Source organism: Octopus bimaculoides, chromosome 19 (genome assembly GCF_001194135.2).
Source record: "Octopus bimaculoides isolate UCB-OBI-ISO-001 chromosome 19, ASM119413v2, whole genome shotgun sequence".
Classification (NCBI taxonomy): domain Eukaryota; kingdom Metazoa; phylum Mollusca; class Cephalopoda; order Octopoda; family Octopodidae; genus Octopus; species Octopus bimaculoides.
Window position 1 is genome coordinate 32405023 of NC_068999.1, and position 14700 is coordinate 32419722.

The following is a 14700-nucleotide window of genomic DNA, read 5'->3' on the forward strand; positions in this document are numbered from 1 at the left end:
AGCGTATATATTTTCTGGTATTGTGTCATTGTATACAGATATATGTGTGTATAAATAGTTTAAAGAAGGAAAATCAAGTGAAATATTGTATGAATAAGGAAACGAGGCCTGGATTAATGAATGAATGGGCAGATGATTGAGAGATATACGGGTAGACATAAATAAATGTATCTGTTGTTATACATACATTTGAATAAATAAATTGATGGGTATATAGATGTAGTTATGCCGATATTTTAATACATAGGTAGGTAGATTTATATAACCATTGATAATAAGGTAAAAGAAGGCGAGAAAGGAACAAAAGTCAGTATGTGGTGGGGGTTGTGTATCGGTATCTGCTCTTGATCGGATAACATATTTTACAGTGTAATTTGTTTCAATTTTGAACTGATCCTGTTCACAAGTTGTAAACGAAGAATATACAATAAATATAACAGTCTGTTAGTGTCATTTTTGTTCGTACGAACAACACAATATATATATATATATATATATACACAACAGTTTACTAGATGTTCCTTGCAGTGATAGGTTATCCTTTTCCCACCTTTAATTCTTCTGTCCCCATACCCCAAATTTCACTTTTTCACATCTAAACACAATCTGTTACTTCACTCAAACTTTCCTTCTTTCACTCCTCTTTCTCTTTCTATCCGTCTTCCCTCCCATTATCTTGTTTCGCTTTTTATCTTTCATTTTCTTTCTCTCACTCAGTCTTACACACCGTGTGTGTGTATCACGACATATTTTTCTTTCTATATCAATATATTATTCCATGTATCTATCTGTCTGTCTGTCTCTCTCTCTCTATATATTATGTGTAAATGTCTTCTGCTCTTTATTTCCCCTTTTAATTCCCTCCTCCCTCTCTAAGTTGCTTTTCCCCTCTATTACATTCCACCTCCCTTCCTTTCTATATCTCTTTATCTTTCTATTTTTCTCTTCCTCTGCCTGTTCCCTCTCTTTCCTGCTACTCCGTTGTCTTGGTGTCACCAAACCTACCTTCGACCCGCTTCAACGAGACTGCGACTATTACTACCACCACCGTCACCACTACAAGGATTACAAACCTCAAACCGGAGCTTCTGTACATATCACACACCACTCTCACATACATATATATATCAATCTATATATATATATACATCTATCTATATGTATATACTCACCCCTTAACATATAGATATTTCGCTGATCGTTGGCAAAAATATAAAAAGAAGGAAAGAAAAAAAAAACCTTTGAACGCCACCGCCGCCACCACCTCTGCTAGTATTACTAATTAAGGGAAGCAGTTAGTGTGGACGGATCTAACTATAATTGAGGAACAACATGCCCGTACGCAAGCAAGGTCAGTATTCCTGGACATTTCAGCCAAATTATTAACTACGTTCATATTTACCTTCTCCTCCCCATGTCTTCTTACCAGCAGTTTTACTACAACCAACGGGATTATTATTATTATTATACCCTCTCACCTATTGCTGGTTAAAGGTATCTTTTATTGAAAGAAAAAAACAAAAAAAAATTTCGTGTAATTTACTTCCACAAAACATTTTCCTTTTCAAATGTATTTACTCAGTTTTTATGCATACATTTACATATTAATTATTATTATTATTAATAATATACAATATTTATATATCGATGTATGTACACATTTTTGTTTATTATGAACTGCATTCGCACATTTATAGATTATACACACACATTTATACATACCTCTATTTGTTTATTACGATTCAACATGTATTATCCAATATAACCCCTCACACACCTATTTGTTTATTCTGTTATGCAAACACACACACACACACACACACACATATATATATATATATATATAACTTATATTTATTTAAATGTTTACAATAATGCACACTAAATTGTAAATTCACATATCACGTATCTATATATTCTTGTATACGTATTTTGAGGTACGCACACACGTCTACACACAGACACTTTAGCATTTTTATATGCACGCATCTGCTTATATATATATATATATATATATATATTCATATTTACATACATTGACACTTATATATACGCTTACTTTGCCTAGATATTCATTTTGCTTTCAGATTCACATACGTGTTCGTTTTCTGCATAAATACTCACAAATATACATTTTCAGAACATGCATGTATAACGTACACATTTTACACACACATATACGTGCATGGTTGCCTTGTTATCTTAAATACGTATATATATATAGACACATTTATATCATTGTGCCACACCTTCTCCGGACGTCACACCCCCATACCCCCCACGAATCAACCCCTTTTCACTTTATTAAAACTCCTGTCCTCCTTTTTGCCACTCTACATACCGATACGTGATGAATGCATGTCGTGTGTATGTTAGTTGTGTATACGTGTTGTGTACATTTAGGAATCTGTCATTATATGTACACGTATGCGCGTCTATATACATGTATATAAGTATATATCGACATAGTGCCGCTATTTGATTTAGACCATCATTTCTAGGATACCTTGTGGTATTTGTTCTGTCCCTATTTTCTCAGTTCGCCTGCGACAGCACTGATGCCAAGCTGTATTGGTTCTTTCCTTTCTTCTTGGACAACATCTGTGGTGTAAAAAAGAAAAACTTTCTGCATAGGCAACAGCTGGTTTTTCCTAAAAATCCTGGCGGAGGTAAAGAATACGCACAGCACCCGTTTTCGGCGTAACCCTAACCTCCGAAAACGGGTGGTGTGCGTGTTTCTTTACCTTCGCCAAAATCCTTTTTTACCAAGTGATGAAACATTTCCAATCCTGACTACCGGAGACATTTATCTATCTATCTCTTTCACTACAGTTCAACTGGGTACTTCACAGACTTCCGTTTCCCGAGTGTGTTCTGTGAGGCATAGCGAAACTCATTGAATAAAAATGTGTCACACTAGTCACTCTTGTCCCCGAATCTTTGGACAGTGTAAATCGACTAATGCAATTTAAAAGGATTCATCGTTAATTTGAAACAAAGACCTGCTTGTAGAGAAACATGTTTAAACCTACCTCAATGAAATCTAAGTGTATCTTCATAAAGAAAAAAAGTATATAGCTTCATTTTAAGATTTTTATTGATTGCGGAGCCAAGAAGGGTTACGTCCATGCTAGTCTGACTTCAACCGAAATCTAGTGATATGCCGAATTATAATCAAGTAACCTGACATCTGTAGAAGGAAATGGGAACTTGTGATGTTTATGCTTTTTCCAATAGCTTACATGGAAGTCAGATACAAGTAAAAATGTGATAGCTACAGCTGTGAATCGAATGCAAATTGTTGGCTTCCCTGCAACACTTAGTTGTGTATCATAAAAGAGAAAAGAACCTAAATCTATCTCAACATAGACCTACATAACAAACACAGTCGGGTGTAAGCAACATACACGCGCATGCAGTGTACTTTACACTGGCACACATTTTGTATTTTAATCCTGTATACATATACTCAAGTGCAGATACACATGCAGGAAGAATACCTTACATGCACGCATTCATACATTCATATATAACCATATATATATATATATATATATATATATATATATATATATATATATATAGGTGCAGACCGACTGTCGCATATACAGTATACCTTAGAATCTGAGGGAATTAGTGATGCTTGGCATCGGTACAAATACAAATAATTCATACAGAATTTATTTCTCAACACCAGTTGACAGTTTTATCTCTTCAACGAATGGCTTCTACCTTGAAACATTAAATTTCTCTTCTTCCTCACGACATAAAACTTACTCGACAGTTCGAATTATTTGTATTATTACCTGACATCGAGTTTGTGTAATCTCTTCCTCAAACGAAGTAGACAATGTTTGAGAAAGATTAAAGATACTGGTACATTTAGCCTGATCTCCTTTGCTTTTTAATAGTAGTATGTGGTGAAAGGAGGGCAGGCAGTGTAGCTATGTGCTGGTCAGCGTTTCTCTCCCTCCCTATCTCCTGCTTTAGGGTCGCATTATACCTTATTGCTTACTGCTTGTATCACTAGACGATCACATACTTCAGTAGCAACAATAGTGACACAGTAGTAAGTAGCCTGTTCTCCTCCTCCCTTCTCTTCTTTCATCTCTCTCTCTCTCTCTCCCACAGCCAACTTCACCAACTCAGTCATGTGGAGATATCGTAGAACCTTTGAACCACTTCTCTGTCTTTCTCCTCTCTCTCATACAACCACGTACACACACATTACCTCACTCCCTTTCATGTACTTGTATATACATACGCTCTCTCCCTCTAATATGCAGTTGCACACACATACTTCTCATTATACACACATGCACACACACTTTGTCTTGCTCTCTAACCTTTCGTCACACACATAAAACATACTTTAATAGACATACATTCTGTCTTTTCCTACTTCTCACTTCATCTCTCCTCGCATTCCTCCTCCACTCAAACAGGTACGCCAATCCACATATAAATACTCTTCTTTCTCTTACATTCTCTCCTTCAATATTCCTTGCTCCCCTCTCACATTCTGTTTCTCTCTCTCTGTTTTCTCAATTTTCCGCACTGTCATGGTTTGAATGGATTTACAAATTTTTACATTTGTATAAGAATCGTTGAGCAAATTATGCTCCACTTGGAATTTCCTGTCGTTACTAACCACTGAAGTGTAAAGTAAATCTCTTAGCTTGAAGGCACACCACAATAGATGTAGCAAGCTTTGAACTCCTGCCTTCTAGTGTATTTATTATTTTTTCATTGACCTCAGAGACAGGTTGAAGAAAGGGATGCTACCATTCTCAAACCGGATTCTTGTCTTGAATGTTTGCAAAAAAAAAAAAAAAAAAAAAAAAAAAAAAAAAAAGAAGATGAATCCAAGGTGTTCAAATGCCAAGATGGAACGGATAAAGGCCTATTATGTGTGTTGATATTTCACTTAAACTAATTCAGTATCATTAATATTGCAATACACGTATATGTGATATTTAACATTTATTTCTTAGGCTTCAGACGTTTAAATTTACAGAGAAGATTTGATTGTCACGCTTTCCTCAAGGGCATTAATGACAAAACATACCTTAACAATATGCATACACACAATGTAATTTCTTATTTGTTTGTACACACACAAAGTTATTTTAAATACAAAACAGATCTGACGTTGAAGTTTCGCCTGTAACGACCCATCAGATATTTTGAACGATACTTGGAGCTCATTTACTTCGTATATCTGTCTAATAAAATATTTTGGCTCTACTTAAAGAAAAGTTAACTTCGTGTGTGTGTCTGTGTATGTATGTATATATATATATATATATATATATATATATATATATATATATATATAAATCGGCGTTTTAGTGTCCTCATATCCATCCTTGTGCATGGGCCAGACAAAGATTCGTTGAGGCAGATTTTTTACTCCCAGCCGCCAAGCCTCACCTATTTCCAAGTGAAGGAATATTTCTTTGAACGTGAACAACACCATAGTTACTTGTTTTCACGGAAGATTGTAAATGAACGACACCATTGGTATGATGGTGTCATTGTTTACAATTGATATGTGATATCAAGACAAGAGGACACGAACATGTACATATACACTTAAGTATTGAGCAGCAAACACACACACAACAAATAAGTTTAGGTGATGTTGATGGTCTTTTGTGTTTTTCTCAATGGCCAGGTTAATTCTTTCAGGCTGCACCTGATTTGGTTTCGGCATATGATCTTTGATCAAAATATTTGCAATACAAATACATCTGTTATAGATAACAGGTTTCGTTTAGTTTCCGTTTACAAAATATTCTCACAATACTTTAAGCTGGCACAGGATGCCATGTGGTGGAACTGAACCCAAGGTTATGTAGCCATAAAGTGGCCTGTGCCCTATACACATACACACAAATTTACATTCATGTTATCATTTTAGCATTCAGATAGTTTTGTTTGTGTGACTGAGACAAAATTTGTTGAGACAGATTTTCTCCATCCAGATGCCAACTCTTACCTGTTTTCCAAGTAAAGTAAGATTTCCTTTAGTCCTAAACACACTCATGTGCACATTGCAGGCAGTTGAATATATATATAATCATCATTTAACATCCATTTTCCATGCTGGCATGGGTTGAACAGTTTGACCAGAGCTAGCAAGAAGGAGAGCTGCACCAGGTTCCAGTCTGATTTGGCTTACCATCTACAGTTGGATGCTCTTCGTAATGCCAGGTGCTTTTAACCTGGCAAACACACACATAAAGTGGGAAGGGGACTGATAAAATATTCAACTGGAGCTAGCAAGCCAGAAGACTGCTTGCTTTGTATGGTTTTCTACAGCTGGATGCCTTTTCTAATGTCAACCACTTTACAGAGTGTACTGGGTGCTTTTTATGTGGCACTGGTAGTAACTCGCAAGACACTACCCCCTCAGCTGAGGCAGTGGGAGGCAGTTTTAAGGGGAGATACATGGTTACCTCTGTTGAAAAAGAAAGAGGATGGCAGTGAAGATGTCAGGCTGTACCTTCAAGATACAGGAATGTGAGTATAATAGAAGTGGTATGGGATGGATAAGAGAAGTGGTATGGGAATGTGGAAGGCAAGTGGCATATACTCTTTTACTTGTTTCAGTCATTTGACTGGCCATGCTGGAGCACTGCCTTTAGTCGAGCAAATCGACCCCAGGGCTTATTCTTTGTAAGCCTAGTACTTATTCAATCGATCTCTTTTGCTGAACCACTAGGTTACAGGGATGTAAATGCACCAGCATCGGTTGTCAAGCGATGTTGAGACAAACGCAGACACACAAACATATACACACACATACATATATATATATATATATATATATATATATATATATATATATATATATATATATATATATATACACACGACGGGCTTCTTTCAGTTTCCATCTACCAAATCCACTCACAAGGCTTTGGTTGGCCCAAGTCTGTAGAAGACACTTGCTGAAGGTGCCACGGAGTGGAACTGAACCCAGAACCATGTGGTTGGTAAGCAAGCTACTTACCACACAGCCACTCCTACACCTATAAATATCAAAAACGAAATTGATGAATAACATTAATTGATTTTTGAACCATATTGGGTTTTCATCAGAGGCATCCATGAAGGGATGGTTACATATATATATATATGTAGGTGTGACTTTTCAACCACATGCTTTCAGGTTCAGTCCCACTGTGTGGTGTCTTCTACTATAGATTTGGGCTAACCAAAGCCTTGTGAGTGGCTTTGGTAGACAGAAACTTAAAGAAACCTGTCATATATATATGTGTATGTGTGTGTCTTTGTCAGAGTTTACATCCTTGGAACTTAAAGGTGGTCTACACCAAAATTCGAAATCACAATATGGCTATGTCTGCTAGGGACTTGCCTCTCTTAATTTAGCATAAGCGGTGCTAGTCAGCACACTCTGTCACTTTTGTGACCGCTATTAATTTTGCCTTTAGGTTCTAATTGCTAATAAGCCACCCTTTTAATTTGTTGTATATTAAAATATATTTAGTCTTTAATTCAATAATACTTATTTGGAAGGCTGTGTTTTGCAATCTTTGAAGTAGGGTTCTGTTTTTTCTCTTTATAAAACACTAACATGTCCAATGTTTTAAAAACAGTACTGATTTTTGCTGACATAAACTGTAGCTACTTGTTTTGTGTTCTGTAAACTTATTCAGCAACTGCTATCACAGTTAACACCTCTATTGACTCTACACCTATGTTAACTCTCTATATTTTCCAATTACTACCTGGTCCTCATTTATAGAAGATGTGGCTTGTTATGGTTTCAGGAAGGCTGCTGGAATTTGGGCAAGGGACAACAAAATCCCTATGAGGTTATGTATATGGAGTTGATTATCCATAAGTCCCAGATGAAGAAAGCAATTTGTCTAATGTTAAAGTATCATAAAAGATTTTTAAAATCTGATCTACTTTATTACAGTTGTTAGTGATGTGTCAGGTATCCTCTTCATCTGATAATAAAATCTTCACTGTAACCTCATCAACAGGTCTAGCCATAGTGCTTATTTGCAAGGAGTGGGGACTCACGATAAAGATATACCAGGCAACAATGAACCAGTCCAGTCCAGTCCAATCCAGTCCAGTCCATGGAAAAATGATTGCAAAACAATGTTCATTGGTTCATTTTTATGTCACCATAAATGAGATGACATTATTTAGATATTCTTTTACAGCTGAAGCCCCTTCTTGTTGATAATCCTTAAACTGTTTTTCACATAAAAGTGTTTTGCTCTAGTTTGTCTTTCAAAGCACAGAGCATATAGATGATCTCATGATAGAGAATATGATATCACCACCAGTGAGTTTTAGAGTAGCACCAATGTAAACAGACACACACACACACACACAGAGGATTGGCTTTGTGTGGTTTCCATCTACCAAACTCACTCGCATAATATTGGTTGGCTTGTGGCTATAGGTGAAGACACTGAAAGTGCTGTTCAGTGGAATTGAACCTGAAACCATGAGGTTGTGAAGCAAGTTTCTTAGCCATACAGCCATGCCTGTACCATATGTGTGTGTGTGTATACACACATACACACACATTATGTTTATATATGTTGTTTAAACGTCTATCTTCCATGCTGCTATGGGTTGGAATGGATTGTATAATACAGCATTTCTCCATGTATGTTAAGTCTGTGTTATGACATCAGTGAGGACCAACCTTTTGATCTAATTCAACCCCTCAAGTTCTTTTCTGACCCACCTCTACCATGAATAGCTTCCACCATCAACTTATAGCATCCTGCACTTCATATATGTCATTCATTTACACTATATAGTTAGGCCAATACAACCATTGGCCAAGCCTTCTGTTCTTCAGCTGATTTCTTAACATACTCATTTATTCATCTCCCTCCTTCTTTATCTCTCTACATGAGTGCATAACTGTCTGACCCTCTCTAACATTTCATCCCCACCTCTCTCTCTCTTATAGTTATCATCTTAGCCCCTTCACCATTTTGAGGTATATATTTTAGGGACCTTGTCAGACCTTCTCACTGGCTATTTTGTTATTAACCCTTTAGCAGCTCAAATATTCTACCTGTTTTGTGTTCAAACCAGCTAGGTCTGGCTTCTCAAACCTCTCTGCAATATCACTCTAAAAATATACAAACACACCATTGAAATATCAAAGCTAAAAGATAATGCATGATTAATTCAAAATAATGTGAATAAATAAGAATTCCATTTGACAGAGTAATCTGAATGCTAAAGGGTTAACTTCCTTTAGTCACACTCCAGGACAATCAGTTGTGGAGATCAAGCTAAAAAATGAAATTTACATCCAAGTCCTAGGAGGGTAGAGTTCACCTATCCAACCCATGCCAGAATGAAAATCATATAATATATATATATATATATATATATATATATAGCATTGCTGTACTGAAGAAAACTGTCTACCACAGCAAAATTGAGATCTTAAAAGCAAGGTACCATGTAAGAAGCATTAGTATGGGTGCTGGTGTGATGTAAGAAGCACTGGTGATGGTGCCATATAAGAAGCACTCGGTGCATCTGTAAAGTGGTTGGTATTAGGAAGGGCATCCAACTGTAGAAACCAAGCTAACACAGGCTATGGAACCTAGTGTGGCCCCTGGCCTTGCCAGTTCCTGTCAAACCATCCAACACAGAAAATGGGTATTAAATGTTGATTATGATGATATATACATTACAGACAAATATATATATATATATATATATATATATATATATATGTATATCTGGCTTATAACTTCAAGAGAATAAATCCATGTTTGTCTAACAGTGACAATATTGCACTTTCCACTGTTAATTCTACATAGACTATTAACACTTTGTTGAATTAATTAATGCTATGTGTAATCTTATATTGTTTCATGAGGTGGAGGATATGCAATCCCTGGCAGTGATAAGGAAATTCCAAAGATTGGGTTGGTTGAAGAAAAAAGTATTGGGTATTGAGGGTTCTAAGGGTTCCCAAGGGAGAAGGGACACACAATGAGTAGCAAGGAAGAGATTTCTGTTGTGGAGATAGTTAACTCTGAAGAACAGAACTTGTTGTAGGAGGAGGAGTTGTAAGTAGAAAAAGCATTGTGAAGAGACACTGCATATTTATGTTAGGGGTCATAGTGTAAAGTTCACCTTCCTAATGAATTTGATGTAAAATAATGTATGTTTGTGTCTGCAACAGCATGTTATAAAATGTGGGAATGATATTCCATTATGGGTCTGACTTTGTTGAAAGTCACCAGCTGTTCAGAGCTAATGTATTTTCTGCTCTTGTTATATAATTTATGTAATTCTCTAAAACCATATGATTTATTCAGGATGTATAAGACAAATAAGAGTATATTAAATGAGATGAATTCTTGAGTTATTGTAATTATCTTATCTTCCAAAAAAGCTAGATCAACTACTTAGTGATAACTGGTACTAGTTCCAAATGATAAGAGGAGATAATCTCTAGAAGCATATCATTCATGAAAAATTTGATTATCTGGAGACAGGAAGACAGCTATTGATACGTTTCTATCTGAATAGGCGTCATCAATGCAGCAAATGTCCTACTTTAGGTATATACAAAAAGGAGTAGAACACATGGTGAAGGTAATCTGTAAAAATGAAACAAAAATGAGCTGAGAGAAATAATTAAGAATGGTCAGTGGCATGTATTTCAAAAGCAAATAAATAAGGGCAATTTAGATAACATAGATTCTTTATCTATTGAAATATTGTTGTCATCGATTCATGTCCATTTTTCTATAATCGCATGGGTCAGATGAAATTTGTTGTGGCAGCCAGATGCTTTTCCCCTTGTCAGTTCTCCCTTGTTACCAAGCAAGGTAATATTTCTTCATGGTGGGATTATTTTAAGGAAGATTGAAAATGAGCAGCACCACTTATATGACTGTGATACTCATTAACTGTTATGCAGTGTCAAGAAATACATGTACGCACACACACACATGTATGTAGAACAGGGTTCTTTCAGCTTCTAACTACCAAATCCCTTACATGGCTTTGGTCAGCCAGGGGCTGTAGTAAAAGACACTCACCCAAGATGCTACACAATGAAACTGAACATGAAATCACATGACTGGAAAGTGAACTTCTGAACCATACCACCATTGAAATACATACATACATAGATGTGTGTGTGCGTGGTCATTGTTCTGATGTCCCACATTTCTATACTTGCATGGGTTATACAAAGCTTGTTGAAGCAAATTTTTCTCCCCAAATGCTCTTCCTGTCACCAACTTTACCCTGTTTCCAAATTAAGGTAATATTTTTCCTAGTCCTTCAAATAATAGTTTGGTGGATGGACATTTTTTGTTAGAAGATTGTAAACCAGTGATACCACTTGTATGGTAGTGACATTTGATCACAATTAGCATGCATACATCAATACAAGAAGAATACACAAATATACACCCTCACTCAGGCACACACATACATACACACATACATATACACATACATACATATACACATACATAATACATATATACACACATGCATGCATGCATGCCTGGTAGTTTTCTATCACGTTGTTGCTGGGTGCATTGAAGAAGTTCTCTGTCCTTCATTGATAACTTTGTAGTGCCTTAGAGTTTCATTTTATCTCTCTCCTTTCTATTCATCAATGCTGTTACTTGCTGTCACATCTAACAACATTCACCCTAAGACTGATGACATTACTCTTCATTTCTCTCCAATATTCTCCAGCAATGCATTATTCTCTCACAGCCTAGACACTGCATGCCAAATCCACACTGATTCCATGAACACTGACCTCAAAAACATCCACTTGTGGAGATAGGCCAACCTTGCCTCTTTCAACAACAAGAAAACAGATGATGGGCTTTTTTCAGTTTCCATCTACCAAATTTCAACTACAAGGCATTGGTCGACCCACAACTATAGAAAATACCAGCTGACACTGTCCATGCTATGGGAACAAACTGTAAACGTGTTCTAAAGCAAACTGCTTAACATCATGGCCACTTATGTCTCATATATATATTCTGATTGAATCTTCCTTATGACAATGTAACCATTAATTTTATCAAGATATTCTGATGAGTAGCTGGCGGTATACACCTCACTTGGATTTTTACCACTTCTGAGGTTCCGCTCACTATGAAACATACATAGCCTGGATCTTAACCTACTTCATTCCATAACTCTTGCATTCTTATTCACACACCCAGCAACTTTGGTCACCTGCTGTGAAATATAAAAAGAACTTTTTTCAGCTTACCATTCCTAAAAAAATCCATGACCTTCAGTCTCAATAAATCACTTTTGTTCCTGATTGTTGCTTTTTTTTTAATATTTACTACAGATTGCATGAAGCTAGATTTCTTCCTACTCCTTGATCCCTGGATCTTATATTTACACACACACACACACACACACGCACACGCACACGCACACGCACACACACACATATATAAAAAATAAATGTAGAGATAAACAAGTTGGATCAATATATAAAATATATAATACATGTAATACAAAAATGTATATACTTACACAGAATATAAATGATAGAGAGAATTACTGTTCCTCAACCCCTTTCATTCTGTATATCATTTATATTCTATGTAAGTTGGACCCTTTTATATGTATACATATATACATTTTTTGTATTTCAGGTATTTAATATACTTTATATATTGATCTAACTTGCTTTCTCTACATTCACTTCTATACCTGCTCGAGTTTAAATCTCTTGAGCACTTACTTAGTGTATTCTATAAGACCATTTGAATCCCATCTATGACCTATATATATATATATATATATATATATATATGTGTGTGTGTGTGTGTATACACACACACACGCACACTTCTCATTACTCTACAACCACCTTCTATGATGCTGGCATGGGTTAGATGGTTTGATTGAATCTGATGGGTTGGAGAATCATGTCTTGCCCCAGTGTTGGATGCCTTTCCTAACACCATCTGCTTTACTGAAGGTACTGGATGCTTCTTCCATACCATTAGCACTTGTGAGGTCACCTTTTTAACTTAGAAGGCTTCAGAGTCCCTGTGACTGAGAGGTAAAATATGAGAAAGGCTAAGAAATTAGAGGGTGGTCTCAGTGAGACTAACAGACACTGTTATAGAAGGGATTAATAGGTGTCAGGTTGTGTGGTAAGTAGCCATCTTCTCAACCACACTGTTTTGGTTCAGACCCACTTTGTGGCACCTTGGGCGAGAGTGTCTTCTATAGCCTTGGGCTGACCAAACCCTTGTGAGTGGATTTGGTAGATGGAAACTTGAGAGAAACCTGTCAGTGTGTGTGTGTTTTACTGTCTCTTTGCTTTGACAGAACATGATGTTTGGTTGTGGGGAAATATTACATTGCCTGGAAACAGGTGTGAGTTGGCAATAGGTGGGACATTATTATGTATAGTGCTCAGGTGCACTACAAATCATCAAAGAATTATGTACAAAAGTCAGGAAAGTGAACAGTATGAGTCACGATATACATGCGTGCATGCTTATAGAGTTGGGTGGGATATCAGTTGTAGTGTTGGTGAATTTCAGGAAGCATGGAAGTTTTAAAGGATGCAATGTTTTGACAGCTAGCAATTGATGCAGGTAGTTTATTCCATGCGTTAGTAACTCTGAGTGTGAAAAAATGTTTCCGAGAGTCATGAGAGCTGTGCTGGTTTCTGACTTTGTAGGTGTGCCCACGTGTGTTAGACACATGGAGCTCAAAAAGGTGCTCAAGGTGGTTGTTGGCACTATGGTAAATAATTTTGTGGGTGTTTACCAAATCAGTTGCCAGACGTTGGAGCTTCAATGTATCTCTGCCCAGGAAAGCTAGGTGATCAGAGTATGGTAGATGCCTGATGGAGGGTATTCACTTGGTTGCACATCTCTGAACAATTTCAAGGCGGTCAGTGTCCTGAGCAAGATAGGGGTTCCAGACTGGTGATGCAAATTCCAAGTGTGGCTGCACCATAGCCATGTACAACCTTAAGTAGATAGCTGAAGAGCAGCTGACAAATGTCTTGCTGAGTGATGTAAAATTAGTTTTCAAACATCAAATGGTTATGGGGGTGGGGTCCACCTGAATAAAATAAACAAATAGGTAAAAATGGTTAAGAACCACTGTTATACAAAATAACCTCTCATTACTATAAACCCATTTCACACTACATTCATGCTACACAGGACTCACTCAACACTGGGTCACACTGTACATGACATAGCCTACTCAATACCCTCTCAATGCCATAACACATATATAGAACAACAAAATCATAGCATAAGAACCCAGTAAATAATCTGTTAAGACAAGCATTAACACTGAAGTGAAGCTGTATACATAGTGGAGGTACCTGGAGCTGTATCATGTATTAACAGTGAAAAACATTACAGGAACCCTTTGAAAAAAAAACAAAAACAAAAACAATAATAGAATAAAATAAATAACTAGCTTCTGGAGAACAGGATCTCATTTATAAGGGAGTCAAAAAAGGAATCTATGATGTTCAAAATTATTGACATCATAATAGTACCTCCTTCACTAAAAAAAAAAAGAAAAAATGTCTGTAAGAAAGGTGCTCTACTACTACAACTACTACTACTACTACTACTACATTATAGTAGTATGAATACATGGCATCTGAAGCTTACTGCTACTGAATCTATTGAT

The 14700-nt window shown here is 36.4% G+C and overlaps 1 protein-coding gene and 1 long non-coding RNA gene across 2 annotated transcripts in view; one reads left to right on the forward strand and one right to left on the reverse strand.

Moving 5' to 3' along the window:
- Positions 1-941: 941 nt before the first annotated feature.
- LOC106876507 (disks large homolog 1) overlaps positions 942-14700 on the forward strand; it is a gene marked incomplete in the record, with an annotated part of 700185 nt that continues 686426 nt past the window's right edge. The window contains 1 exon segment of the mRNA XM_052974679.1: positions 942-1351. Within this exon segment, the coding sequence (XP_052830639.1) occupies positions 1333-1351 (19 nt within the window).
- The window catches only part of LOC128250037 (uncharacterized), a 4845-nt gene continuing 818 nt past the window's right edge, over positions 10674-14700 (reverse strand). Inside the window, exon 2 of the long non-coding RNA XR_008266157.1 lies at positions 10674-14112. This is a non-coding gene — a long non-coding RNA (uncharacterized LOC128250037). The remainder of the gene's footprint in view (positions 14113-14700) is intronic.